This window comes from Strongylocentrotus purpuratus, unplaced genomic scaffold (assembly GCF_000002235.5).
Source record: "Strongylocentrotus purpuratus isolate Spur 01 unplaced genomic scaffold, Spur_5.0 spur5_contig_844, whole genome shotgun sequence".
Lineage (NCBI taxonomy): Eukaryota > Metazoa > Echinodermata > Echinoidea > Camarodonta > Strongylocentrotidae > Strongylocentrotus > Strongylocentrotus purpuratus.
In genome coordinates this window covers 1,412,105-1,439,126 of record NW_022145551.1, presented here as the reverse complement: position 1 = coordinate 1,439,126, position 27,022 = coordinate 1,412,105, and the positions used below count along the sequence as shown (strand labels likewise).

Here is a 27,022-nt window from a genome sequence, read left to right as displayed (position 1 = left end):
AATCATCTGCTTTTCAACTTTGCTGCTCCCCATTGAGGATGCTTTTATTTAAGACACATTCTTACAGAGCACACCATCCAAACAAAACCCAAGAGAGGGAAACTGCTCCTTTGTCAATGACCGAAAATGCTTACACAGTCGTTATTGTTAAAAAGCTGAATGTTCTCATTAAGATGCACATAATCAGAAGGCGGCGACTATGATTGGATTAAAGAAAGAATCACGTTGAATGTCCATCCGTAATAGGTCCATGATCTGACAGACATATTGATTGATCGTTTACCTCATGTTGTGTTGCTGCTGGGATGACATTAGGATAGATAGAAGATACCTCAGTACATGTTGTGCCATCTCCACCACACACCATACACGCATCATATACGTTGCCACTGTTAACAAAGGGTCAATAGGTTATTTTCGTAATTAATTAAATTTAATGAATCAAATAAAATGCACAAAACTTTTTTAAAGTGCCTCAAAACAATTCATTCATCTGTTACGAATAATGTATTTCAATAGTCAGAATGTGCAATGCATACATCCCGTGTTGCTAGGTAGGACAATCCGTAATGTTTGTCATATCTATATATCTAGCAACAATTAATGTATGAAATTTTCTTTCTGACTTCGGTATGCACTTATTACACATACAAATCGGATAAAAGGAAATCAGCAACCTATTTTCTATGTGTTTTTGCTTCTTGTTCTTCCCAAATGTATTGGGACACATTCATGCAATGTTATAATAATAATGTTATAATTACTGTTAATTTTATCATTATCAATATTATTATTCTTATCATTAATTTACTGGTTTGTATAAGTGTCTTAAAGTATAAAGTGATGACATGCCCTTTTATGGTTTCTCTTTTTTTCTTCTTGTTTTCTTTCTCTTTAGAGAAAACTGTATTTGCATGTTTTACATTTGAATATTATGCGGCATGCCATATTTATGTTTAACCTTAGAAAAAACATTTTGTTATTGATTTCATTCGATAAAACTGTACCTGTTTATCACTCCGTCGCAGCCGACACAGGAACGGCCACCAAGGTACCCACATGAACCACATTCATTCATGCCTGCATTGACGGGTCGTCCAGTCGCCCCTGCTACGCATCGTCCACACTCATTTAATATAGCACCGTATTCGTCATCTGTTACGAAACGAGGACAAACATGATAATGATAATGTTAACAAAACAATAATAATAATTATTATAGTCATAATAACAAAAATGTTAATGATAATAATAGTGGTGATGATAAAGAAAAATAGAGTTCTCTCTCTCTCTCTCTCTCTTTACTTCCCATGCCCGATTTCTACTTTTTCAATTTTGACAAGTTTTGGCAACTTAAACCCTCTTGTGATGCCTGGGACAGTGGAACACAAACCACTTCCTACACCAGCGTACAAGTGCGGTACATGTATATCAGTGTCTTGCCAAATGACATAATGTGCTACGGCAAGGAATCGAACCCCGTAATCCACTAGACCAAATTGTATAGGTATATCGAGTGCTGTGAGAGGCCTGGCTGTGTTATAGGCTCACGGGGACATTGCATCCTACCAGGCCTTGACTATTAAAGCATACGATATGTCTTTTAAAGTATATACCGAATTGAAACAAAAATCCTACACTAATTTCACCTTATCCTTTTCTTGGGTAAAGATTGGTTAAAACATCATGGAAAATCTGAGACACTGTCTCTTAATCTTCGCTGGAAAATAACCATGGGTGTCGATCCTTACGTAATACCTATTCATCAGGGGGGGGATGAATGAATAGATCACCCCCCCCCCCCCCCGATGAATAGGTATCAGTTACAGATCGACACCCATGAATGTTACAATCATGGGAATCGCAGAAAAAAAGCACTGTATGGTATTCGCGCCCGCACACACTAAGTTTTAACACGTAACCCAATGGGGATCGCAGCCAAATTTTACTATTTTCCCGGTCCCCGGAATCTTGCGGGCATCTCACTTATGAACTATTAACCGGTACTGGCATTGTTCGTTTCTTTACGGGAATGGCTAAAATCCCGACTCTAATTTCGAGACAATCAGATGGCTAGATTTCTAAAGAGAGGTATATAACTGAAAATACAGGTTAGTGGCACTCACCTCGGGGGCATCTGCCTGTGCAATCTCTCTCGTCAGACGTGAAGTGATACTCAATGCTTCCTGCGAGTCGTGGCACACATACTCCACAAGCATCCAAATCGAAGCGCTTCGGGCATCCTGCGAAGTTATCATAATAATAATAATGATGATGGTGATGATGATAATAATAATGAATCCAAAAAGAAAGAAAAAAGGAAGAAGAATAAAAATCAAAAAAATTAGTATCAATAATACTAGTAATAGTAGTTGCATTTAAAATGCGCACGTATATTTTTCCATTTGATGCACAAGGTGCCAGCAAAGTAAGTGTAGTATTATTATCCTGGCTTAATTATATGGCTTAAAGGTGAAATTCAAAGAAAATCACAAATATGTCAACTAATGTATCACTAGAAACTGGTTGGCTAACAGATGGCCATCGTACAAGTTTGAGGTCAGCTACATATCGGGTGATTTATAAAAATAAAATACAACCACCTCCATAGCAGCTGGGATATACGAGAGATTCGCCAGAAAAATAACGATGTTTTAATGACGTCATAACAGGGACCAATACTGCCCAAGCAGACGACATCCCATAAAGAATGAACATAATTGCAAAGCTATTATTTCTCAAATTATAATGAGTTTAGTGTATATAAATGTAATGGCATGTCAAACCGATCAAAAGGGGACATGACCCGATTCTGATAACTAAAATATTTTGCTTGTAAATACTCAGGATAGGGGTTAATTAACAATCAAAGAAACCAGACTTTCAAATTGAAAAGCCCCCGGATTGATATTAAGGACGGCATGTGTTCCCTCTTGAAACGCCGAACATACCCCGGTGTGTGCAGCTGAATATACAATGGCGTCTTATTTTGTTTACAAGCGACAGATTCCTTTATTTTTGTATCGCTGCATTTGTCATCAAAATAAAACCATGCGCGGGGTTTAGAGTGAGGCAATAGATTATACATTTAGCCTGACGGTAGTGAAGTAAGAGAAAGAACTCAAGAGAAGATGAAAACACAGGCACTGAAAATGTGTGAGATGTCATGGGACATCGTCTGCTTGTGCAAATCATGTCCCTGCTGTGATCTCACACATCTCAGCAGCGTTCGGAGAGCTATTCAGGTGCTATGCTGGGGCTGTATTTAAGCGTTTTGTAATTTATAATAATCATTACTTCGAATATTTCCAAGCATTGAATTTTGATAACCTTGTCGAATCAAAGTTTCAACTTTGCAATAATGAAAATAAAGCTAGATTTAAAATCAATGAATATCTACTTTGACAATATGGGATAGAGCAACGTCGATCTGGCGCTGCTCGGTGGCTGCCGGGCTCACGATCAATTGGGCAAAAAGAATTTCCGTTTCGGTTTAATAAAATTTGGAGTGGACTATTAGGCTATTATTATTATTATTATTATTATTATTATTATTATTATTATTATTATTATTATTATTATTATTAATTAATTAACCCAGCTGGCAGAGGGCATTTAGCCTACCCCTCCCCCCCCCCCCCCCCCAGATTGTATGTTTGTGCGCTATTCAATTTGTAAAACTAAGTCTGGAACTTGCTTTCAACTGCAATTAGTACATGAAGGAAAAAAGAGAAACACATACGAATGTGACAAATTACCAATGTTAAAATAATTTCATTGTCCATTCAACGCGTAATTTATGCAATTCGCATTCTGACTATTGAAATACAAATATCCGTAAAAGGTGAATGAAATAAGTCATAACGAGCACTTAAAGATATGTGCATTACATTTAATACGAAAATGACTAACTGGCGTTTATATGGGTTATCTACGAACGCTTTCGAGAAAATGTAAAAATGTAAATACATTAGTAAACGGGTTTGGTGACCGAAGTTTATATTTTTCCGAAAGTCTTTCCAATCGCAGGTATGGCAAAAAGGTGATTTCGAACCTCTGAATGCGGAGGCCAATGCCCTGCATATCGGTTGCACTCCCATGAAGCCTGTATACTGATGGATTAAATCATCAGTGATGTTAAACCTCTCTCCAGGATTGCCAATATTGATAAGAGGTTCTATGACGTCATGGATGATGTCATCGGCTATGCTTCCGCATCTCCCCACAGCGGTCGTGAGAGACAGTAGATTTGAGATGAGACCCCTTGTAAAATCCAGTCTCGCCGGGTCATCGATGTCTGATGAGAATAAAGAGAGACAACGAAAGAGATAATATTTCGGGTTAACTTCTTTCTTCGTCTTAAGTTTATATTTTCTAATATTTTGTTAGAAATTACCTTCATTGGAATTTACCAGTCAGATTGATGGCCAACGCAACAAGCTAATATTACACATTACTTGCTTTTTGTTCTTCAAATGAAGAATGTTTGTGTATTCTCATTGTATATATTGGTGCGTTTGGCGAAATATAGGGCACTAAAAGACGCATTCGGAACTAAAAATGCGTAATAGTTAGTATTTTCTAACATATCTGAATGAAAGTTTAACTAACATTATGCCTCATCGAGATGGTGCATGTAAAACCAGTTCCATTATACTACGATGTGATAGCAATTATGGTTTTTAACAATGCAGTTTGCGTTCAGGACGCGTCTTTTTGTGCTGCCACATCGCTAAGCTATTTCTATTTAATACCATAACTACCTTCGTTTTGAAGTGCTTGATTCATTTGCTGACAGATGGCATCTATGCTATTATATCCTACGAGGCGAGGTGCGATGTCAATAGCATCCTGAATGACTTGATAGTAGGGTGAGGACGGAACAATTCCGAATGATGTCAGGGTACTACTCAGGAAAGCATCGACGTCTTCACAGATCGGACTGGCCTGTGGGAGGAAGAAACTGAGGATCCGAGAGCCGAAGTCCAGAACGAGATCACTCAGGGAAGGCTCTAGAAGGTCACTGGCTATGGAGCAGACAGTGCTTATGTTGTTGATATCGATCCCGTAGATTTCAGAGATGTTCATTAGGAGCTGTACAAACGGACTGACATACACCATCGTTTCATACGTATACGACCAATTCCCTTCTGATGACATATTATAAGTCGGCACTTCTGGGTATGTCTCTTCGGTCATGACAGGACCGAGAAGTGATGAGAACCTGCGCTCAAGGTCATAGCACAATCCCGTTGCGTCGAACCCATTAGAGTCATCAGCTGCTTCGACAATGGAGTTGCAGATTGGCTTCCAGTATCTCTCTGTCCCCCGGAAGTCGGGGATGGTCCTTGCTATGATTGGTAGGATGTCGGTGCAGACGTAAGCGTAAGAGTCGACGGCGCGGTCCTGCTCCCAAAGACTACCAGCCAGGTTGATGAGAAGGGATACGGTGAGACCAGAATCAGGGAAGAGTTCCCCGTAAGTTGGACGGACAAGTGGCACCTCACCTGCAATAAACCAGATAAATCATGTATGTTCATCCCCTAACCAAAATATAGTTACTTTTTAGTTAGTGGTGGTTATGTTACCTGACTGCTAAGAAAGCATAGATGCTTGTTAGTAAGCAGCCAGAGGACCGACGGATTTAGGTCCTCTCCGAAGGACCTGGTAATGAGAATTAATGTCTTACCAAAGGGCACTAGCGCATCGACTTGGTTTCGAGCCCAGGTCACCGGATTACGAGACCACTGCTCTACTGACTGAGATATCGCGCCCCCCCCCCCCATATATGATATGTTTACAAACAGAATATTAATTTGTTACATTGCATTGTAAATTGATTTATATGTTTATAACCATATTATTGATGTCAATCAATGAAGTTTATTAAATACAATACATCTCCTAGCCAAAATGTAGTTACCTGTTAGCTCGGTTTGCATGTTGTTTGAACAAGAATGTTCCCTTTACAATCTTTTGGTAGACAATACAGAATCTTGTTATCTATTTTTCACTCTCAATCACGTAAACAATACTAATGTGACTTTGATTTCAGTAGTTTTCATGAAAACATGCTTGCCATCCGGAGAAAACAGCCTTTAAAACACATCCCATGAGAATAGGTGGAATTCTACACGCGCACTTTCTTATGTTTTCGACCAACGTGAATTTGAAAAGCTAAGTGGTTGGCTTACTCGTGAATGCTGTCTCTACATCTTGACAGATTTCATACACATTCTCATGGGTATGAGTGGAATTCTGCACGCGCACTTTCTCGACCAACATGAATTTGAAAAGTTAAGTGGTTGGCTTACTCGTGAATGCTGTCTCTACATCTTGACAGATTTCATAGACATTCTCATAGCCGGTGTAACGAGAAATCAGGTAGTCGCTAATATGAACGGAAGGCCCATTAGGAAGAACATTATGGAGTACTGGTTCTAGGACACCTTCAAGAGTTTCGCTGACCAGAATTGAACAACGATCTGCATCTGTCGGTAGCTCGAACATTCTGATAATGATATTCCTGGAGAATGTCATGCTTGCTTCGTCTCCTAGAAATACAAAAATAACACATTATATTTTACTCCAAGTCACATCAAAGACACCTCCACTATAGGGTACCGTTTCACGAAACTGCCACAGGTACGAGTTCACCGCCATTCGATTGAAATGCGTGCTAAAGTTAATAACACGCGTTTCAATGAGTTGTAGGGGAGCTTATTACTTATATCACTTGTACGACGGTTTCGTGAAACGCTGCCATAACAACACGACAACATGACAACAGACCGAACTTGCTACTAATTTAAGCCTCGGTCACAATGCCATTACGAACTGTTACGAACGTCGAACGAACGATTTTCAGACCATGGAAGTTCGGAAAGACCATGGGAAAACAGGGAGGTTCTTACGAATGCATCTTTCGTACGAACCTTTAATTGTGACCGTAGCTTTACCCTCATTCGCGAATTGGTCGGGTTAGAGTCATTTTAGTTATGTATCTTAAGTATCTGAATAATTGAAAAGATTGGGACGAAGGAATTTAAACTCAATATAACTGAAATGAGATAATTCAATGGTCAACGGGTGAAACGGGCAATTACGCAATACACCAGTTTGTAGTAAGCACATGGTCCAAATGATCCAAAATATATAGACAGGTATTTTAAACATAGCGGAGTCCTGCTTTGAGCAAAGTGATGGAGGTGCTTCATGAATGCCTTTTTTGTTGCTCTCTTGAGAAGAGTACCTCCAACTGGGTGTCATAGAATGTGTGGTCGGTGAATAAATGAATATTGATTACATAACTATATTAGCATGCATCCAATAATCATCTGGATGGGTTTAACAGTATTGTACACATGACACTTTGTTCTTTGTCTGAATTACCGTCTACCATTCGAACCATGGTGACCATCGAAGTGAAATTACGATTGTGGTTACCATGGTTTGATTGTGGATGGGAATTTGGACAAAGAATCGTGGTTACCTGTAAGACATCGTATCGTTTTTAAATTATTATTTTTAGTTTATAAATCCCTTAATAAACAGGCACCTCAATACCTACGTGATTGTTTGACCCTATACACCCCTAGCAGGAATCTACGAGCCTCCAGTGACCCACTCCGTCTTACATATAACATCACACGGAAACTAGCTGGAGATAGGACTTTTACTATAACTGCATCTAAATATTGGAATAGGCTACCTTTAACACTCAGACAATCACCATCTGTCTCTTCATTCAAAAAGGGACTTAAAACATTTCTTTTTTGTAATCCAGATTTTTAGGATTATGTAAGTTTTCATTTTTATTTTGTGTATGATTCTTCTTGTTGTAAGCGCTTTGGGCCACTCTGGGAAAAGCGCAGTATATAAATAATAATAATAATAATAATAATAATAATAATAATAATACCTTGGTACTTTTTTATAATACCTACCTTCAGCAGAGATTGCGCGGACCAGATCTTGACAAAGAGCCTGTCTACTATCATATCCCATAGCCTGAGATCCTATACGAGCAGCGTCCTCGATAATTTGATAATATGACGAGGATGAATCAACTCCAAACCCTTCTAAGAAAGCGTCCCATTCGCAGACTTGCTCTGCTAGTGGCAGTAGCGAACTCATCAACTCAGTCCCAAACTCTAAGAAAATCCCAGGAAGAGGCTGATCTAAGAACTGATGGACATTAGGACAAATCGTGGAGATGTCATTGATGTTGATTCCGTAGAGTTCTCTGGTGATGTTGACCAGGGTTCCGATGATGCCCATGGGATCTGGTATGGATCCGGCGATGTCGTAGGTTCCAATACCACCATCAGTGTCACCAGGAGATATGTCGCTAATCATATCCATGATGCGGTCGCAAAAGCCGGTCGAGTCAAAAGCCTCAAGGTCTCTTGCTGCTTCCCTAATCTCCTGGCAGATAGGGTTGTAGTAGTGACGGTAGTAACCCACGACAGGTACCATTACGGTGATTGCTGGGAGGGCATCAGTACAAGCATAGTCGAGGGTGTCGACGAGGCGGTCCTGTTGCCACAAACCCCCAGCAGCGTTGACGAAGAACTTAAGAGTGAGGTTCGTTCCTGGAATGAAATCGACTCGAGGGGTAGGTAGTTCCACTTCGGCTGAATAAAGACGACAATGAAATAAAAACAATAGATAATGTTGCTGGGAAGCGAAGTCTAAATTATTCTTCCAGAAAGAAGTTCTGTCTATCGGAGAAACTAACAAAAACAATAAATAAGGTATTTTCAATTCAAGAAACAAAAATCGAATCGAATCGAATCTCCAATTATCTAAGTTAAGAGTGAAAGGGGGAAATGAAAAGGGACAACCTGGGAAATATGACAAAGAGAAGAAAAAGGAAGGAGCTTTGTCGAGAAAGGGGGAAAATTAACAGTTTTATTACATTTGCTCATAGTTTACACTTGAATTCCAGTATAGGCATGTTAATTAGTGTTGAATTATTGGGTACGTATAATTGCAAATATAGATATAAATACACGTACTATGTCAGTTGAAAGGTATAACAGAGTGAACATTTCCGTGAAATAGATACAAAGATTTAGTTTTAAACTAGACAAACTTATGAATAAACTCACTAGTAAATGCTTCCTCCAATGCATAACAAATGTCCTCGGCCGACCAGAAACCGGTGTAAAGATAGAGTAGATGATCAATAGAATAGGAAGACGGGTAGTAATCGATGCCGCCGCTGTTGAGGGCGCTGTTTTCCTCGAGGCTGGTGATAGCATAATTGCCCAAAGCTGTACATCTTTCTCCGTTCTCCAGGAGGTCGATGACACTCTCGATGACATTTCTGGAGAATGTTCTCCTCGCGTTGATGTCATCATCTGCCAACAGATCGAGGAATGAAAAAAAAAACACGGTAGGCTGTATACATAATGAAGGTATTGAATCAAGGCACGAAACCCTCTCATGTGAATACAATAGAATAAACATATAATGTGTGTACAATCGTGGGCCTTGTAGGTCCATGGTACAATCATGTATAGGCCTTCCTCAATTGACCGATCATGCGCAAGGATGCATGACATATGGTATCAAAAGAGGTGTGCAGTATTTTGTAATACATGGACATATCTAAATATTTCTATATATCATTTACCACTAACTCCAAACAATAGACAATTACAAAACTTTCATTTTTTCTGACTCGCACTGTATTATATCCGTGATGTATCAGTGTCCATGTGTGTATGTGTGTGGGTGCACCTGCGTGCGTGCCTGTGTTTGTGCGAGCTGGTGTGTGCGCGCGCATGTGTGTGTGTGTGTGTGTGTGTGTGTGTTACCTACTTTCAAGGGCCTGGGTGATGGCCTCACATAGCGCGTCAAAGTCGTCGTACCCCACGGCTTGAGATCCGATATTAGCAGCCTTCTCGATGATATGGTACACTGGAGAGGTGGAGTCCAACCTTAAGTCCTCGAGGAAACCTTCCCAGTTGTCACATATCGGAGCTGCCTGGGGTAGAAATGCACTCATCAGTTCAGTCGCGAACTGAGAGATGAGATCTTCAAGAGATGGTCTCAAGAAATTCTTCTTGACGTTGGTGCAGATGGTGTTGATTGTAGATGGGTCATTGATGATCATGTTGATGTCGATTCCATAGAGGTCTCTGGTGATGTTGGTCAGGATCTCGATGATACCCAGGGGATCATCCATATATTCCGCTTGTCTGCGATATCTTTCGCCACTCTCCTGAGATATCAAGTCAGTGATCACAGTTATTATGTCATTGCAGAATCCCGTTGCATCAAATGCATCCAGATCTTTAGAAGCTTCGATGACCTCATCACAGACGAAACCCCAATACAGACTTGTAGGGTCCACTTCCGGTATCATCGAACCGACTACCGGAAGGACATCCTTACAAACATATGCCATTGAATCAATGACCCGATCCTGCTGCCAGATACCACCAGCAGCGTTGATCAGGAATTCGATGTTAAACCCAGAGCCAGGAATGATCTCTCCTGGATTCTGGAACGGTTGCGGTTCCGGATCCGGGTAGTCCGGGTACGGGTACGGGTTGTCCGGGTAGTAAGATGTTGGATATGGTGGGTAGGAGGTCTGTCCGGTTACCATAGCAACCAGCAATGCTGTCAAAAGAAGGACTGTTAAGGCCCTCATGGTGTATAAGGCGTAGCAAGGAGTTCAAAGACCTTTGTATAAATATCCCGATAGTACCTGCACAGCTTCGGAAGAATTAGAAGTTTGGTTTCCTGCGAATAAAAAGACAAAAGAGGTTATGCACATTTTAGAACCATGTGGTCTTCTAAATCAACAACGATTCGATTACCGTGATGAATAGCCTGACAATGGTGTGTCATTGGTCACCAGATGATATTGGAAATGACCTTTTCTTCTTTTTGCATTCGCTTCTCTAAAAGACACAATCACATCTCCGCGGCCCTAGATCTACATACGCTCTCCAAATTGACTCTCGACTCAATCTCTTTCTCAATCCTTTTCTCCCTCATTATACTGATCTAATTTCCCTTTTCTAGAGCTTTTGCAATCATTAATTTTCCCTTTTTTGTAGCTTTCTTTCTTTTTGTTTTCTACTCACTTCTTAGCTACATATTTGACTATTTATTGATTTCTAAGCATACTTTGTTCATGTTTTATTGTAAAACAGCATCTGAGGAACTAACACTTTAACAAGCTCTGCTTCAAGTTTCTCTCTCGTGCTATTTCCTTATATTTATCGTTTCATTGCATATTTGTTGTGATATAATTATTCTTGTATTATGTGTTTGCATGAGAAATAAAATAATTTGAATTACTTGAATCAATACCATATAAAGTATCTATACTAAGACCACAGACATGGGGGGTGCTGGAAGGAACAAAACGAATGAACGAACGTGCAGTTGTCAAACACCCCTTTGTTTATTCGTCTTTTAAAGGGAAAATACGACTTCTAGTTAAATATTTGTTGAACTGAATTGAACTGAAGGACTGAATAATGCTGTGGAACACTCTCCCTCGAGAAATCCATAAATAGCAGGAGAGAGAAAAGGCAAGAGAGTGAAAGATAGAGAGACGAATCTTGACGATGGAGCTTCATGAGGTAATGGAATGGTACGATTCGTGACAAAAAAATGCGAGCACAATACCCTAAAATAGCTCTGACGTTTTAGTTTCATTTTAATTGATGACCATAAGGTTGTGAAAAGAACACAACTATAGCTTTCCGGAAGAGGAAATCGTGCCTAATGGGAATAGCGCGAATTTATATCGCTGGCATACAAATACAATTATTAATGAGGGAGAGAGAGAGAGAGAGAGAGAGAGAGAGAGAGAGGACGAGAGAGAGAACGAAAAGTGGAATTTTGTATCGAATTGGGGAAGTCGTTGATCGTGTGAATAACGTCGTAAGCATTTATGCCGGCATATATGATCTTGTATGATAAAGAGTTGAGTGAAATGCATTTTTACCAACTGTATCTTCCTATATCAATCTCAACCCCTCCGCCTCCCAGCCACCACCTTTCCGTCTGCCTATCTCTCTCTCTCCCCCCATTCCACACACGCCCCCTTTCCCACACACGAAAGCACCGTCATAATCAATATAACTATTACTATCTATTTTCTATTCTCTCTCTCTCTTTCTCTCCCTCTTTCTCTCTCTCCCTCCCTTTATTAATCAATTAATAACGCAATCAATAAATTATTGGCAAATGTCAAAAGATGATGAACAGCAATAGTGAAAGGAATGAGAATAAATAGATTAACCCAGCTTTTTTGCAAATTGTCTCTCCACCTCCCCCCCCCCCCACTCTCTCTCTCTCTCTCTCCCTCCCTCCCTCTCTCTCTCTCTCTCTCTGTCTCTCTCTGTCTCTCTCACTCTCTCTCTGTCTCTCTCTCTCTCCCTCCCTCCCTCTCTCTCTCTCTGTCTCTCTCTCTCTCTAAGCCTTCATGGTCAAACATTTGAAGAGGCACATTTTGGGGTGGGATCAAGATTGCACGGCCCCCCCCCCCCCCCCCCCCCCCCCCACTTTCTTCATTAATCTTTTGCAATTAATTTCATTAATATTTGTTGTTGTATGGAACTCGATTGTGGAATGTATCTTATTATATCGCCATCATCGCAGAAACTAGAGCAGGTTGCAGAATATTGCAGCAATTAGTAGGATTATGGCGCTATAGTATTAGCAAGAACATTTTACTGATTAATATGATGAGTTATGTTGACTGTTTCACCCCCCCCCCCTCCCAGGAACCATTGCCGCATTATCTGCTGCCTGTGTTCATGCTCTACAGTGTGTCCCGAAAAAAAACTATACACTTTTGAAATGGCTGCCGAATAACAAATATATGATTCTAGGGGAAAAAGTTGTATATGTATGGAAAGCCCATAAACTCAACTTTCATATGACACCAAAAGTTGCGAAAATAATTCATGCTCGGGTTAGCACTGCTCACTTTTGTAAAGGGTATGAAAATTAGGTTGCGCAGGAATTAGCCTTCCAATGTGTGAGAGGTAAATCCTTTGGAGCTTACAACATTGAGGGTGATATGATAAATTCATGATTTACTGAGTGAATTCCATGGTTTATTAAACCAAACTTTTATGCACGGAACAGGATTTTCATTTTTCTATTGTAGCATTGTAACTTTCCCTGGTAGACTCAGTGGTGTGTTCATGAGAGTCAGGATGGGGTGATGGTACACGTTGTAATTTCCATGTTACAAACTGTTATTTTTTTACATTTGTGACTTTGAATAAAAACCTTCACCCCACATTTCAGTTACCATTTACCTGAAGAATAAGTAGCCGACATCTTGGACATTCCTTTTTTCAACAAACCGTATTTGAATATTCGATTTACATTATCCCTACCTGGGTATTGAATAAATCAATGAGATGTTCAACTAATCTTACAATAATTGAAATGTGGGGTGAAGGTTTTTATTCAAAGTCACAGATGTAAGAGAATAACAGTTTGTAACATGGAAATTACAACATGTACCATCACCCCATCCTGACTCCCATGAACACACCACTGAGTCTAACAGGGAAGTTACAGTGCTACAATAAAAAATGCAATTCCTGTTCACTCATGCATAAAATGTTAATCCCATAAACCAAACATTTCACTCAGCAAACCCAAACTCATCACAATTGATCATAAATTGGCCATATCATCCTCAATTCCGTAAGCTCCAAAGGATTAAGTGTCACAAATTGGAAGGCTAATTCCTGCGCAACCTAATTTTCATACCCTTTACAAAAGTGAGCAGTGCTCACCCGAGCATGAATTATTTTCGCAACTTTTGATGTTATATGAAAGTTGAGTATATGAGCTTTCCATACATATATAACTTTTCCCCTAGAATCATATATTTGTTATTCGGCAGCCATTTCAAAAGTGTATAGTTTTTTTCGGGACACACTGTATTTGTCCACGTACTACAGCGTAGCAGCCTCTGTAATTATGAACAGCGTTTTATTTCTTATAACTTGGTAAACATGTTTATGCTCGCATAGCTAGCATTATGATTCTTTCTTTTTAATACACATAGCGTCCATGACGCATGGCGAGGTTTCACTTTGTGCATTTTATAGATCTGACTTCCCTGTCTGAAGGGATGGATGAACTTTAACCCATTGCTTACCGGAGCCTGGTGGTCCCTGTGATAAGCCTATGAGAAATAGAGAATTCAGTAGCGAACGGGTTAAGAATTGAGTCCGTTCCTCTTTCTGAAAGGAATACATCCGCGTGCGCATTATGGAATGCAGGCTGTTGTTGCATAGATGAATAGTTAATACCAAAAAAAATGAGTCTTTTTGTGGCATTTTTTGCTAAATGTGCAATTGCAAACTATACTTCAGGTTATCACGCGATAATATCTGACAGCTATTCATACCAGCGAATCCCGTCAGTAAAGTACCACATCATGCACAAAGACCGATAAAATTCGTTCGCACAGATTCAGGTATTCACCAACAATAAGCCTTTACAATTTCATGCAAAATGAAGTTTATCCGGGAAATTCTGACTTTTAAAGAGCACCTCACCCTCCCTAAGAAAAACACTGGGCCCACTCCTGTTATTTTGCTATATTGGTACAAACCACTTGCATTAAATATATATATAAATGTTCTTCTTAAAATACGACTGCACTGATAATATAACATTATTGTCAAATAATACACAGACCATGCCATTTCCGTAAGATATCTAGATTGAACACACATCAGTTTAGTGTCACCGTTTCATTTTATTTTTATTTTTTTTATTTAGAATGTTCTGAAATTCAAAATGTAAATGAGCAAAATGTGTATCAATCACTGAAAGTTGTAAGCCCATGGAAGACTGTGTTGATTAAGAGCAATGTAATCGAAAAATAATCGTCATAAGTCTCTAAATAATATAGGTAAGGCAAAATGAATTTACAATCACTGTGTAAGAATTGGCAATTACTTCTTTATTTGTTTGTAATTATCATTCACACGGCTCTATTCAATACACATTATTCTTTAGTGTAATTCTGAAAAAGTGGAGAATACAAATTACTGCTGCCAACTTATTCATGTAGACCTTTATAAATTACCGAATTGCAATGGATTAATGCCTGCAACTTTGTGAAGTCCTAGTGACTGATCATGCCTGTCACCCTTTAGTATTATATGTCATAATTAAGACAGGATCTGAATGAAATACTACGGAAGTTTCAAGATAAGCATGAGTTCTGGTAAATATTGAAAAATAGATTCTCACAGAATACAACTAACTCTACTCTGAATGTGCCAAACAATTTTGGTAGAAAAATTTTAGTGGCTAAGTAATGAGCATGAACAGATGAGAAAATCCGGGTAAGTATAGACCCGACACCATGTGCTTATAAACGGGTCATTATGTGCAAATGGGAGTTGTGGTTTTTATCGAAGATCATGCCCATTAATTTTGTTTGCGTTTTTTTAATTCACTGGTTCAAACAACCAATCTACTGCAGGATAAACAATCCAGAATATTAAATCATAGCAATTCTCTCTCAAAATACAATTCCCATACCAGAGCTCAAGATTAGTATGAGTGAGGGGCCTTGTTTCAGACGCAAAGGCGAGAAGGGGAGTTGTTAAAACTCGTCAATCTGTCATGTTTAAGTCGAGAAGGCGAAAATACGCCTTGTTTAAATCGAGAAAGCGAGAAGGGGAGTTGTTAAAACTTACCAAGGTGCATTGTTTAAGTCGAGAAGGATAAAGAAGGCGACTTAGTGAGGTTTATCCACTTAGCAGAAGCCACTATAACGAGTTTTAACGACTCACCTTCTCGTCTTAAACAAGGTGCCTTGGTGGGATTTTAACAATTAAGTTGCTTTCTCGCCTTCCCGACCTAAAACAAGGATATTTGGCCGAGTTTTAATATAAAGCCAACTTCTCTCCTTATGTACGTAACCGAGGTACCTAGGTCAGCTTTCTTACAAGCTAGCGCCTTGGCGAGTTTTTAACAGTTTTAAAATATCGCTTTCTCGTCGTCTTGGCATAACGCCTTGGCGTGTTAATCAACTCGCCTTCTTACTGCACGTTTAAGCTTCTGTACATAAGTCATGTTTCCTGGCGTCTTGGCGAGTTTTAACAAGTCGCCCTTTCACTCTACGTTTATACCTCCGTAGATAAGCCATGATGTTCCACCACTTCATAACAACTGTTTGCAATCAGCATTCTGGCTATTGATATAAGAATAACACGAAATAGTGTTACAAGCCAGAAGTTATTTCTATTTTTCTATTTAAGCTCCTAATATTGAGCACATTCACGGAAGGAATAATAGAGAGTAGCATTGGGGGAAATGATAAACAATAAACAGCAAATCATAATTAAGTCCCTTTTCGTAAACAAAGTGAGCAGCATGTGTTGTTCATGGGGCATAGTGGATTGATAATGGCTAATGGATTAATGGCTTTTCTAGCGATTCATTCTTTAGGTGCACAAATTACTCTCTCATTTGAAAGGCGCCTGGTACGGTATCAAACGGCTCCAGCACTGTAGCGATTTCTTTTTTTCAAAACGAACTATGATTATCGTCATAGGCAATACGCAGCGGCCAAACTACGTGGAGCACATGGAGGGGCATTTAAGAAATTGCCATAAATAGAGTAGATACGACAAAAATGAGACGAAAATTAAAAGACAGGGAGAGAGAAGAAAAGACAGATGAGGAAAAGGGAAAGTGGAGAAAAGAGAGAAGATAAAGCAGTATATATATATATATATATATATATATATATATATCTTTCTCTCTCTCTCTCTCTCTCTTTAACCCTGGTATTGGTTTCGTTTTAGTATAATTATCTTCCATAAAACAGGTATTATGTCCAATGCGCCCCCTCCCCCTCTCTCTCTCTTCATGACATCAGTGCCCCATTGACATGATCAATAATTGGACCAACGCTATGCCTGCAAATATGAGAGATAAAGAAAACAAACTGATTGTGTTTTATTCAAAATAAAACGGAACATTGTGACTGCGTTCTCAACGAAGGCCTTGTTTCAATATAAACTATCATCTCCATAAAACATGTATAATGTGCAATGCACCCCCCCCCCCCCCCCACCGCTTCCACATGACATCAGTGCCCCCATCTACAAATTCAAATTCAAATTCAATAGTAGGACCAACGCTGTGCCTCGTAAATCCTGCTACATGAGAGATGGAGATAAGATAATTAAAAAACACCGATATTCCAACCAAAAAACGGTACACCGTGACCGCGTTCTCAGCAAAGGTCAGGACGGACGGAATGCGTGCAAGCGTCACTAGGACAACAATCAATAAAGATAGAGTAGGTGATTTTTACATCAAAGATTAAGGGCATGATTAATATCTATGGCTTTGGAGTGTTTTAGTTTCACTATCGCTTCTGATTGGATGTAATACATGTATTTTTGTTATAGCAATGGGCCTTTGTTCACACCGCTTACGTTCTGCGGCATCTGGTGATATTTTAACGATTGTTCGTTTAACAAGTGTAATAATATTGATAATGATAACAATAACAAACGAACGGATAAACCATCATTAAGGAGTGCTAAAAACAAAAGTACCATATGATCATAGCGCTCACAAAATAACAAAAATTAAAGAAGATAAGTGAAATACAAAGACTTAATTTTTAAATAAAAGGTAATTTGCAATAAGTTTCTGAGGATAAAATCTGTGTTTAGGGGTCTTTTGGAAGATTTCATAATCTTTTTTTAGTGTAGAATATGTGATTTTGATTTTGATTTTGTGCTTATGTGTCCGGTCGGAAAAAACTTCTTTGTGTTGGTGAATGAAATAAATACCGTTATTTACACTCTTTGAACTCAACATAATAATTTAACAATGTTTAGGGTGCCATTCCTAAGGGTTTCAACATACAATAAACTAGACCGGAAAACAAATAAACATTACGTTATGTTATTTTATCATGTTAAATTCCGTTAAAAAGTCGGAATAATGTCATCACTTAGATATTTCTTCCAAAGAACAACCCTCCCTGCAGTCTACACTTAATTCCTTTTTGTTTTACCTTATTCGCGGGATAATATCGCTGAATACAATTAACCAATACATTTGGGTGATGATAATTATATGATAATAATGATGATAATGATGATATTATACCTTTTTTGTACCCAGTGTAGCCTCATCACTTATCAGTATTAATACTGTGCTCGCTTAGGGCCTTGTTATCATACTTTTACCCCGGCTTTTACAATGGTAATGGTTTTATTAAAAATTCATTTTCAGCCAGATGGCTGAATTGCAGAAATCTGTACATTGTAAAAACATAAATATTTATACAAAAATAAATCGTATTAAGACATATTATTGACTTTTTAAAATAAATCAGTGTACACACATATATATATATATATATATACAAATTCATAAAATTCATAAAATTCATAAAATTCATAAAACAGCTAACAGTTGCTTAATTGTATTCCACAATCATCACAGGGCTGGAGGGAAATATAGAAGAGAGGTAGGGGGTAATAGTGCAGACAGCACAGGAGATCCAGGAAAAGTGTAAGATAGAGAAAGGCAGAGGGAGAGAGAGAAATAGAGACAAAGCGAGAGACAGAGAGATATATATAAAAGATAATGCTAAGGATGAGAGTGTATATCAGATTATCGAAAATAAGGTAAAAAGTACAATTTCGACAGAAAGAATACTGGTTGCAAAAATTAATAAATTACAAACGAAAACCATTAGAATAGTTCATAACGCATGCATGCCTAATGGATCATCCAGTAACTATGTAGTCATGGTAATTTACGAATCAACATTCTGGGGTTCCATAAAATAACACAAATACCAATTAACTGCAGATGGATTGCTTCTTGCTTTTATTATGATTACCAGTACAAGAAATAGTCTCGTACATTACGAGTATAGCAAACGAGTACAAAGCATTCTCTTTCTATATTTCGTACTATTCACCTAGTGACAAGGTATTCCATTAACCTGTTATGTTGATGAATTGATTATTAATGAAACTCCCAATAAACCGATTTACTAACATATTCCAACGTATGGATGTTTCTTTCCTGGGGACCTAGCGATGAGGTATTCCATTAGCCGATATACTAACTCGGGACCAAGTGACAAGGTATTCCGTTAACCTATATATTGATGATATGATTATTAATGAAGCTCCCAATAAACCGTTTTACTAACATATTCTACTTAATAGATGTTTCTTTCCTGGGGACCTAGTGACGAGATATCCAATAACCCGCCACGATCTTTGTATTTCAAGTCAAGTGTTTAAACCATTAAAATACGACATCTCATTTATCACGAAGATTTATACAATTTCCCAACCAGAATATTTTAACATAGTTTCGGGCAATGTAATATACATGTATAAGGATAGCCTGCAGAGGCGGTTCTCCCGGGGGGGCAGGGGGGGCACAGTGCCCCCCCACTTTTTCAGATACCCCAAAAGTGCCCCTTTTTACATAGGAAAAGTGCCCCTTTTATTTTGTAAGAAGTGCCCCTTCTACATAGGAAAGGTGCCCCTTTTACTTTGACAAGTGCTCCTATTACTTAGTAAAAGTGCCCCTTCCCCCTTTTCAACTCTGACGAGTGCCCTTTTTATTTTTGACACGTGCCCCTTTTCCTTCGACATGTTTCCATTTTCCTTTGCAATAAGTGTCCATTTTCCATTCTCATAAATCTTGAAATTATCTTGAATAAGTGCCCTTTTTAATCTCTAGTAAATGCCTCTCTTCAGGTACGAGAAGTGCCCCTTTTCACTTTTAATAAGTGCCCCCTTCACCTCTGATAATTGCCCTATTCAAAACTGAGAGGTGCTCCTTTTACTTTGACAACTTCCCCTTTTTTCCTTTGTAAGAAGTGCCCCTTCTCCTTTTAATAACTACCCCTTTTTTAAACTCGGATGAGCACACCTTTCATTTTAACATGTGCCCGTCTTATTTTCTAATAAGTGCCCCTTTTCCTTATGATAAGTGCCCCCATTAAAAAGAGAGAGCTCCTTCCCTTTCTCATAACTACCCCTTTCCCTTTCTAATAAGTGCCCCTTTTCCTTATGATAAGTGCCCCCATTGAAAAGAAAGAGCTCCTTCCCCTTCTCATAACTGCCCCTTTTAAAAATCTGAACGGTGCCCCCTTTTTATTCAACAAATGCACATTTTCCTTTATTATAAGTGCCCCTTTTACATTTTCATAAGTGCCCCTTTTCATATCTGGTCAGTGCCCCTTTTCAACTCTGCTAATTCCCCTTTTAATAATGATACGTGCCCCTTTTCCTCTCCAATAAGGGACCTATCCCCTTTTCACCTCTTATAAATGCCCCTATCAAAATCTGATGGGTGCCCCTTTTCCGTCAACAAATGCCTATTTCCCATTTTTGTAAACGCCTCTTTTTCATCACTGGTGAGTGCCTCTTTTCAGGTGAAAAAAATGCCTCATTTACACCTCTTATAATTATCCTTTGTACTTTGACACGTGCTCCTTTTCTTTTCTAATAAGTGTCTTATCCCTTTCGATAATTGTCCCCTTTTCATGTAATCATTAAACGTGCCCCTTATTTAAAGCGACTAAGAGCAATTTCCCCAAAAAGTTCGCTCGCTGCGCTCGCTCGCATTTAAAGATGATATAATTATGTTACTTATCAAAGGTCTTTTCAGTCTTCCGTTATGAGAATGTGCTTATAACCCCATCACGATTGGCTTTTTTCCTCTTTATAAGATGTAATTTTTCGCACTATCTATCTATCTATCAGGCTATAGTTCATCCAGACGTTGGACAAAGCCCTCCTCATGAAATTTCCATTCTCTTCTGTCTCTAGCTTTCCTAGTCCAATTTTTCGCACTGCGACCTCACAGATCTTTAAAGTTTTTCTCGCTCGCTTCGCTCGCTCGTAAATGCATATTCAGACATCACACCCAACTGTAAAGTATGATGCTTAAGCGATATCTTGTATGATGTATGAAGAGAAACAAATATTGCAATCATCCCTGATAATGTAATCACAATGTAGGGGTATTTACCAATGTCTAAAAAATTGTATATTTTCGCTTTGAGATTTCCCACTGTAGGTGCCCTTATTTTTCCAAAAAGTGCCCTTTTTTGTTGGTGCCCCCCCACTTTGGAAGTCGCTCGGCCGCCCTGTCCTACTTATTTCAAAGGATTAATTATCATAGATTTCATGACATGACAAATCGTATATTGTTACGTTGTTGATGCTCGTTGCATAAAGCTTTCTACTGATGGTAGCTTTGCCATCAATATAATTACTATATACCATGGCAACATCACTTAACAGCCAATCAAATCAAGGTTACCTGGTCCATTACCACTAATGCTAATTTTTATGCAATGTGGTTCTGGTAGTTAATATTAATAGCAAAGTTACCAATGCTATTAAGTTTTATGCAATGGGGTCATGGTAGTTAATGTTAATGGCAAAGTTAAAATCAATGCTCAGTTTTATGCAATGGGGCACACTAATGTCATTTTGTTACGTTATTCAAGCTATGCATTACCATTTGAAAAGGGTAAACAAATTAATCTAAATTAATTAAAATGCCAAAACACCCTGCTCATATTCGGAATGCCACTCGAATACAACTTTTCACTATTGAAAAATGAAAGACAAGGTCATTTAGCTTACTCAGTATGTACGTTCTGTCTCACAGCTTGGCAGATGATCTGTTCGCTGTGAATACCTGGCATTTGCTCAGGCGACAATTGTTCTGGGCTTTACTTCAACAAATGTATAGGATAAGATCATTAAGGTTAGGGTTGCAATTGGGTTTTAGATTATGTTCAGAGTCAGGGCAAGGGTTCTGGTTTGGGGTTGAAGTTAGGATTTCGGTAAGTGTAGGAAATTGACTCGAAGTAATTTTCGCAGGAGTAAAAAGAAATAAGAGCCGAGTAAGCGTAAAAACATGCTCGGATATGTCGTGGTACATGTACAATGTGCTTATTCACTTTATAGCTTTGTGTTGTTTTATTATAAGAAACAGAAATGTGAAGCGTTTTACAATTACGTCATCAATCAAAACCAAAACCACCACTTTTATCTCAACGAAGCTGGAACCTAGGGAGAGATTTGTACGAGAGAATGACACCTCCCGAGGTCTAGACAACCAGACATATCTGCCAACGCTTCGCCACTATTGTGTCAATAGAGGAAACAAAATAAAAGTTGAGGGGAAAAAACGTCATAGCGCACGTCTCCCAAAAGCTATTGAATGTTTACAGAATAATGCATATTTGCAAATGCGAATGGAAAAGTACAACGTGCGGCAAATTTCGTATTTTGGTAGAAGAGAGATTGATAATGAAAGCTTGGTATTGTTAATGTTTATAAAGGTATCAAAGTTCTTCTGTCGTTTGTTCTGTGTGAGTTTCACCGTGGCAACATCGGAATATTGTGTCTTGAAACAGTAGTAATAGCATATTATGTTCACCACCTTTCTCATGTTGTTTGTCTTTACTGTCTTGCATAGTAAGACAGTAAAACCAAACTGAGAAAGGTGTTGAAAATATTAGAATCTACTGACATTTAACATAAAATGAATTGAGTCTTTAATTTATCCACCGCAAAAGATCTATACAAAATATACATCTAGTTCGAATATATTTGGTGGTGGTGGTGATTGAGTCGTAGTTGTAGCTGGAGCAGTAGTAGTAAACGTGTGTCTAGTGGTAGGGCCTACATATAGAAGTAGAAGTAATATGAATATTAATACCAGAAGGCAAAATGACCATCGATTTGCCTTTTGTCATTTCATAACTACATAATCATAGATACCTAAAGATACCTACACAAACACACACACATAATATGTATATATCTAATTTACATATAATAATTTAATCAGTTGAAATGAAAATCTTTCATGTCGTAAATATAATAAATAAATAGTATGTACATTTGGAATTAAAATGAGTTATTAAGTAGACATTGTTATCAGGACAATTTCGTGTCCTCTTTAAGTGTGTACGTTTTATTCATCATAGAAGGCCTATTTTATTTACATCAGGCATCATTAGATGGACATTTGGAGTGGAAAAGCGAGTCATTAAGTAGACATTGTCATTATGAGGACAATAATTATACAGAAAAGTTTTAAGGTTAGGGTTTTAGGGTTAGGGTAAGGATTGTTATGATGTCCACGCCAGGTACCCGATAGGGTTATATATGTGTGTGTGTGTGTGTGTGTGTAGACCTGGGTATTTTTTTTTTAGAGACGTTTGTGGTATTTTTATCAATATTCTGTAGCCCAGAAAACTTGGGGAACATAAAGAATTACCAAATGCATTTATAATTGATTTGATCAGACTAATTAGATTTCGATGCCATCAGGAGCACATGTCATTACATACCACTCATCTATAATGGTGATAGAAGCAAAATGTTGCATTATGAGCGCAGGGCAGAGACTGTCACAAGAAGATGACATTATTTAAAAAAAATCATATCACAAAATCATAACTACACAACAGTAATACCTGTGCAGACGGTTTTATGTTTATTAATCAAAAAACAGCTTTTACTATTAACGAGTCTCCTGCTCATCCTCATAATGATATTCACATAGACAAGGATATGTATGATGTTGGTAACAAGACGTATATTGACGCTATATACAAGAACTTAGTCACCATCATTATCAGAATTATCATCACCATCATCAGCATCTTCATCATAATCATCAGAATTATCATCACCATCATCATCAGAATTATCATCATCTTCATCATAATCATTTATCGCCTATCCCTTGATATTGCTGATCAAAGCGTTTGGTATGCACGAGTACCAACACCATGCAGTGACATTCTCTCATTATTTATACATATTTAGATGTATCTACCAGTATATATCACAGCTGAAGTATATGCCATTACACATAAAGCAAGTGAAAATTAAAACCATAGGCCTACGACAAATATACTAAGCATGATCAATAAGTAATAAGCAATGATCTCTTACCTTCAACGTGGGTCTATCAATCGTTGTTTTCAATCTGAAAATATGAACGGCTCTAATTGATGACGATACGCACTGTGTATATGGAACCACATCACACTGGTCCCGAGCGATATGATTGGTTTATGCACGATTCACATTTAATCAGATATAGTTCATTGCGTTTTAATTGCACAGGCTATACCACGTGATCACATTTATCATATGCGCATATCAGAATAGAATAGGAACAGCGAATCCGAATAATAAGCAAAAGAATATTGAGATTAGTATCTGAATTGATTTATTATATTTGCGGATGGGGGTATAAAACATTGCATTCGATCAATGTAGACCTGTAGTTCTTTAAATTGGAGTATTGTTGGGCTCCTGTATCTGGGCAACCCCGGTCTGTGCCATTTTATCCAACGAGAGTACCGGATGATATGTTTTTACGTCATTAGCAGCTTGGGAAAAGGTCACAAACAATTAAACTTTGATTATGTATTGCTTTGCCTCACTAGTTATAAAGGCAAAACATAGAAATGAATATTTACTGATATTCGAACCCACAACTCCAACGTTGTATTACATGTACGCTGTCCTTACCGATTGAGCTAACGATGGGTTGATAATATAGGTGGGTCTGCATGATTATTATAACCCTATCACTAACCCTAACGGTTACCATGTGTGCACGTGCAAGTTTAGATAGCTAGCTAGACTCTTCTGATTGGCTGTATGCAAATGAGTCAGACACATGTGTCAGGTGGACACTCCACTGGCTATGTCAGCATAATAAATGTAATTACATTAGAACATAATAATAAGGGCATCACTAATAGGCCATATGAGCGATATACTATGCGCATTTCGAGAGAAAAAGAGAAAAAGAAGTGAAATATTTGATATCATTGGGGGAAGTGTTGAGCGTGTGAATAAATTCATATGGTGATATTTGAAAATTAATGTGTGATCGCGTATAATAAGGAGTCGTGTGATATCTCGATTGATCGAGAGATGGAAAACAAGAGAGAGACTTAGAGATAAAAATGTCTGTATATATAAACACGTAGGCCTTATGGAGAAAGGGATGGAGAAATTTTTGTTCAATAGCTCAGCATAGAATATTTAGTAAATAGGTTTTTTTTTAAATATCGCCTCCTATACGCAACGTATGGGCTTAGCGACAACTATTGAAACTATTTGTAAATATTTGAATAGCCAGTTTCCGGGAGGTTAATAATTATATTATGCCGAGGCCGCGGGTTTCATCCATGAATAGGTCAATAACAAAAAAATAATCCTATAAAAAATGAATGACCATGTGACTGAATAGATTCTGGCGATACAGACATAATAATACGAATTGTGATAATGAATAGCGGTACATCGTCCCATATTTGGTCTTGTATTGCGTATAAAGTTCTAAAGCATTATAGGCCTATAGCTCTGACGTGCATGTGTGTACATTGATTTGCTGGTTTGTTGGTGCAATACGATTTAATTGTGTTCCAGGATCTCCTGCGGTCTGGATTTGTTCCTCTTCCCTTTTTGTTTGATCAATGAGATATTTGATGACTTGCATGGAATAAAAAAAAATCAATGGTTTCTCACGCGTTATCGCCTGTGTAAAAAGAACGTACAGTGGCGTGCTTAGAAGCAAAGAAAAATCACGGGCATTACGTACAACCTAAAAATATTCCGAATAGATTATTGTCATTCTTTGTTTGTGTTTTTTATTTAACAGTACAATAAAAAACTACTGGGTAGTTAAGAGTCACGGTAGTTATCCTGCGTCATTAACTCATAATCTAGTGTAAAGGAATAACATTAGGCAGCGTGCCAAAAAAACAAACATTGGGCATTACGCACTGCTTAAAAATAACCCGTTTGCGCTTTTGTCTATCTTTTTAAATTGTATTTCTTTTTATTTATAAGGCATATATTTATTCAACTGTTTGCAAGTTTGTTATTATATCATCACAGTTAAAGTTGAGTTCTGGTCATGCGATTGCATGATTGTGAAGGAAACATTGTGGAATCGATCATAAAAGGTTGATCATCTAGTGTATGTACTGCAAGGTTCTGGAATCATCAAAATAATAAGAAATTTGGCCCAGTCTTGGTAAAGTTACAAGTACTGTACATACAAAGATTTATTTCGGAATACAGGAACATGTGGCATAAAAATCCGCTTCGATTTGTATGATGTTACATGCCATATTTAGAATATTAAGGCATTTGAAGAGCCATGCTTTTCAGGAAACATTTTCTTTCTGATGTTCCTCCATACTTGCATAATACAATGATAACCCTAACAAATTATTTTTCACCTCTTCCCAGAACTCAACCTTCTCGTTAAGACCCTTAAATATTCTGTTTCAAATGTTGCTATTGATAGTTCTTTGCGTTTTCTTTAATCTATTTCAACAGTATAAACGGCTGCTCATGCATTTAATAATCGAGACAAAGATAAGTTTCAGCGATTCATAAACTGCGAAAAATGTGCATTAAAAAGAAGCAATTATTTCTTTTATTATTTACACATTTCTTATTGGAGCATTTATAGACCCTTGAAATATTCAGTTTCAACTGTTGCCATTGATCATTTATATGCATATTATTTTATCTATTTAAACAGTTAGAATGTAAACTCTCTATGGTACTTTCATATAGCGCTCCTAAATATTCGATATTATTATCATTAACGGCTGCTAAGTTTGGATAAAGTCAGTGTTAGGCGCTGTATAAACAAATATAGTTATTATTATTAACTTGCATGTAACAATCGAGACGAGGCTAAGTTTCAGTGCGTCATGACCTGCTTTAAATGAATAGAAAATCGTGTCATGACTTTTTTTTTTCTTCTTTTTTTGTTAACCTCGTTTTTGTTCCCTTTTTATGGTTAAAGTAGTACTGGGATTTTGGGGAGTCGTTTTGATGACGTAGAGAGTTAAAATATCCGCCCTTAAGTGTGTCGACTGGGCGATGGGGAAGAAGAGAGAGAGAGAGGGGGGGGGGAGCCGAAGAAAAGGGAGGAA

General features: G+C 38.0%; 1 protein-coding gene across 1 annotated transcript in view; it reads right to left on the bottom strand.

The window, feature by feature from the left end:
- Positions 1–24,063, bottom strand: part of LOC100892976 — a 37,882-nt gene extending 13,819 nt beyond the window's left edge. The window contains exons 1-10 of the mRNA XM_030990411.1: positions 24,003–24,063; positions 9,829–10,755; positions 9,114–9,365; positions 7,947–8,636; positions 6,315–6,554; positions 4,764–5,507; positions 4,055–4,297; positions 2,127–2,243; positions 1,008–1,155; positions 284–389 (exon numbers count right to left, since the gene is read on the bottom strand). Of these exons, the coding sequence (XP_030846271.1) occupies positions 284–389; positions 1,008–1,155; positions 2,127–2,243; positions 4,055–4,297; positions 4,764–5,507; positions 6,315–6,554; positions 7,947–8,636; positions 9,114–9,365; positions 9,829–10,663 (3,375 nt within the window). The 5' untranslated portion in view covers positions 10,664–10,755; positions 24,003–24,063. The remainder of the gene's footprint in view (positions 1–283; positions 390–1,007; positions 1,156–2,126; positions 2,244–4,054; positions 4,298–4,763; positions 5,508–6,314; positions 6,555–7,946; positions 8,637–9,113; positions 9,366–9,828; positions 10,756–24,002) is intronic.
- Between the last annotated feature and the right edge of the window lie 2,959 nt (positions 24,064–27,022).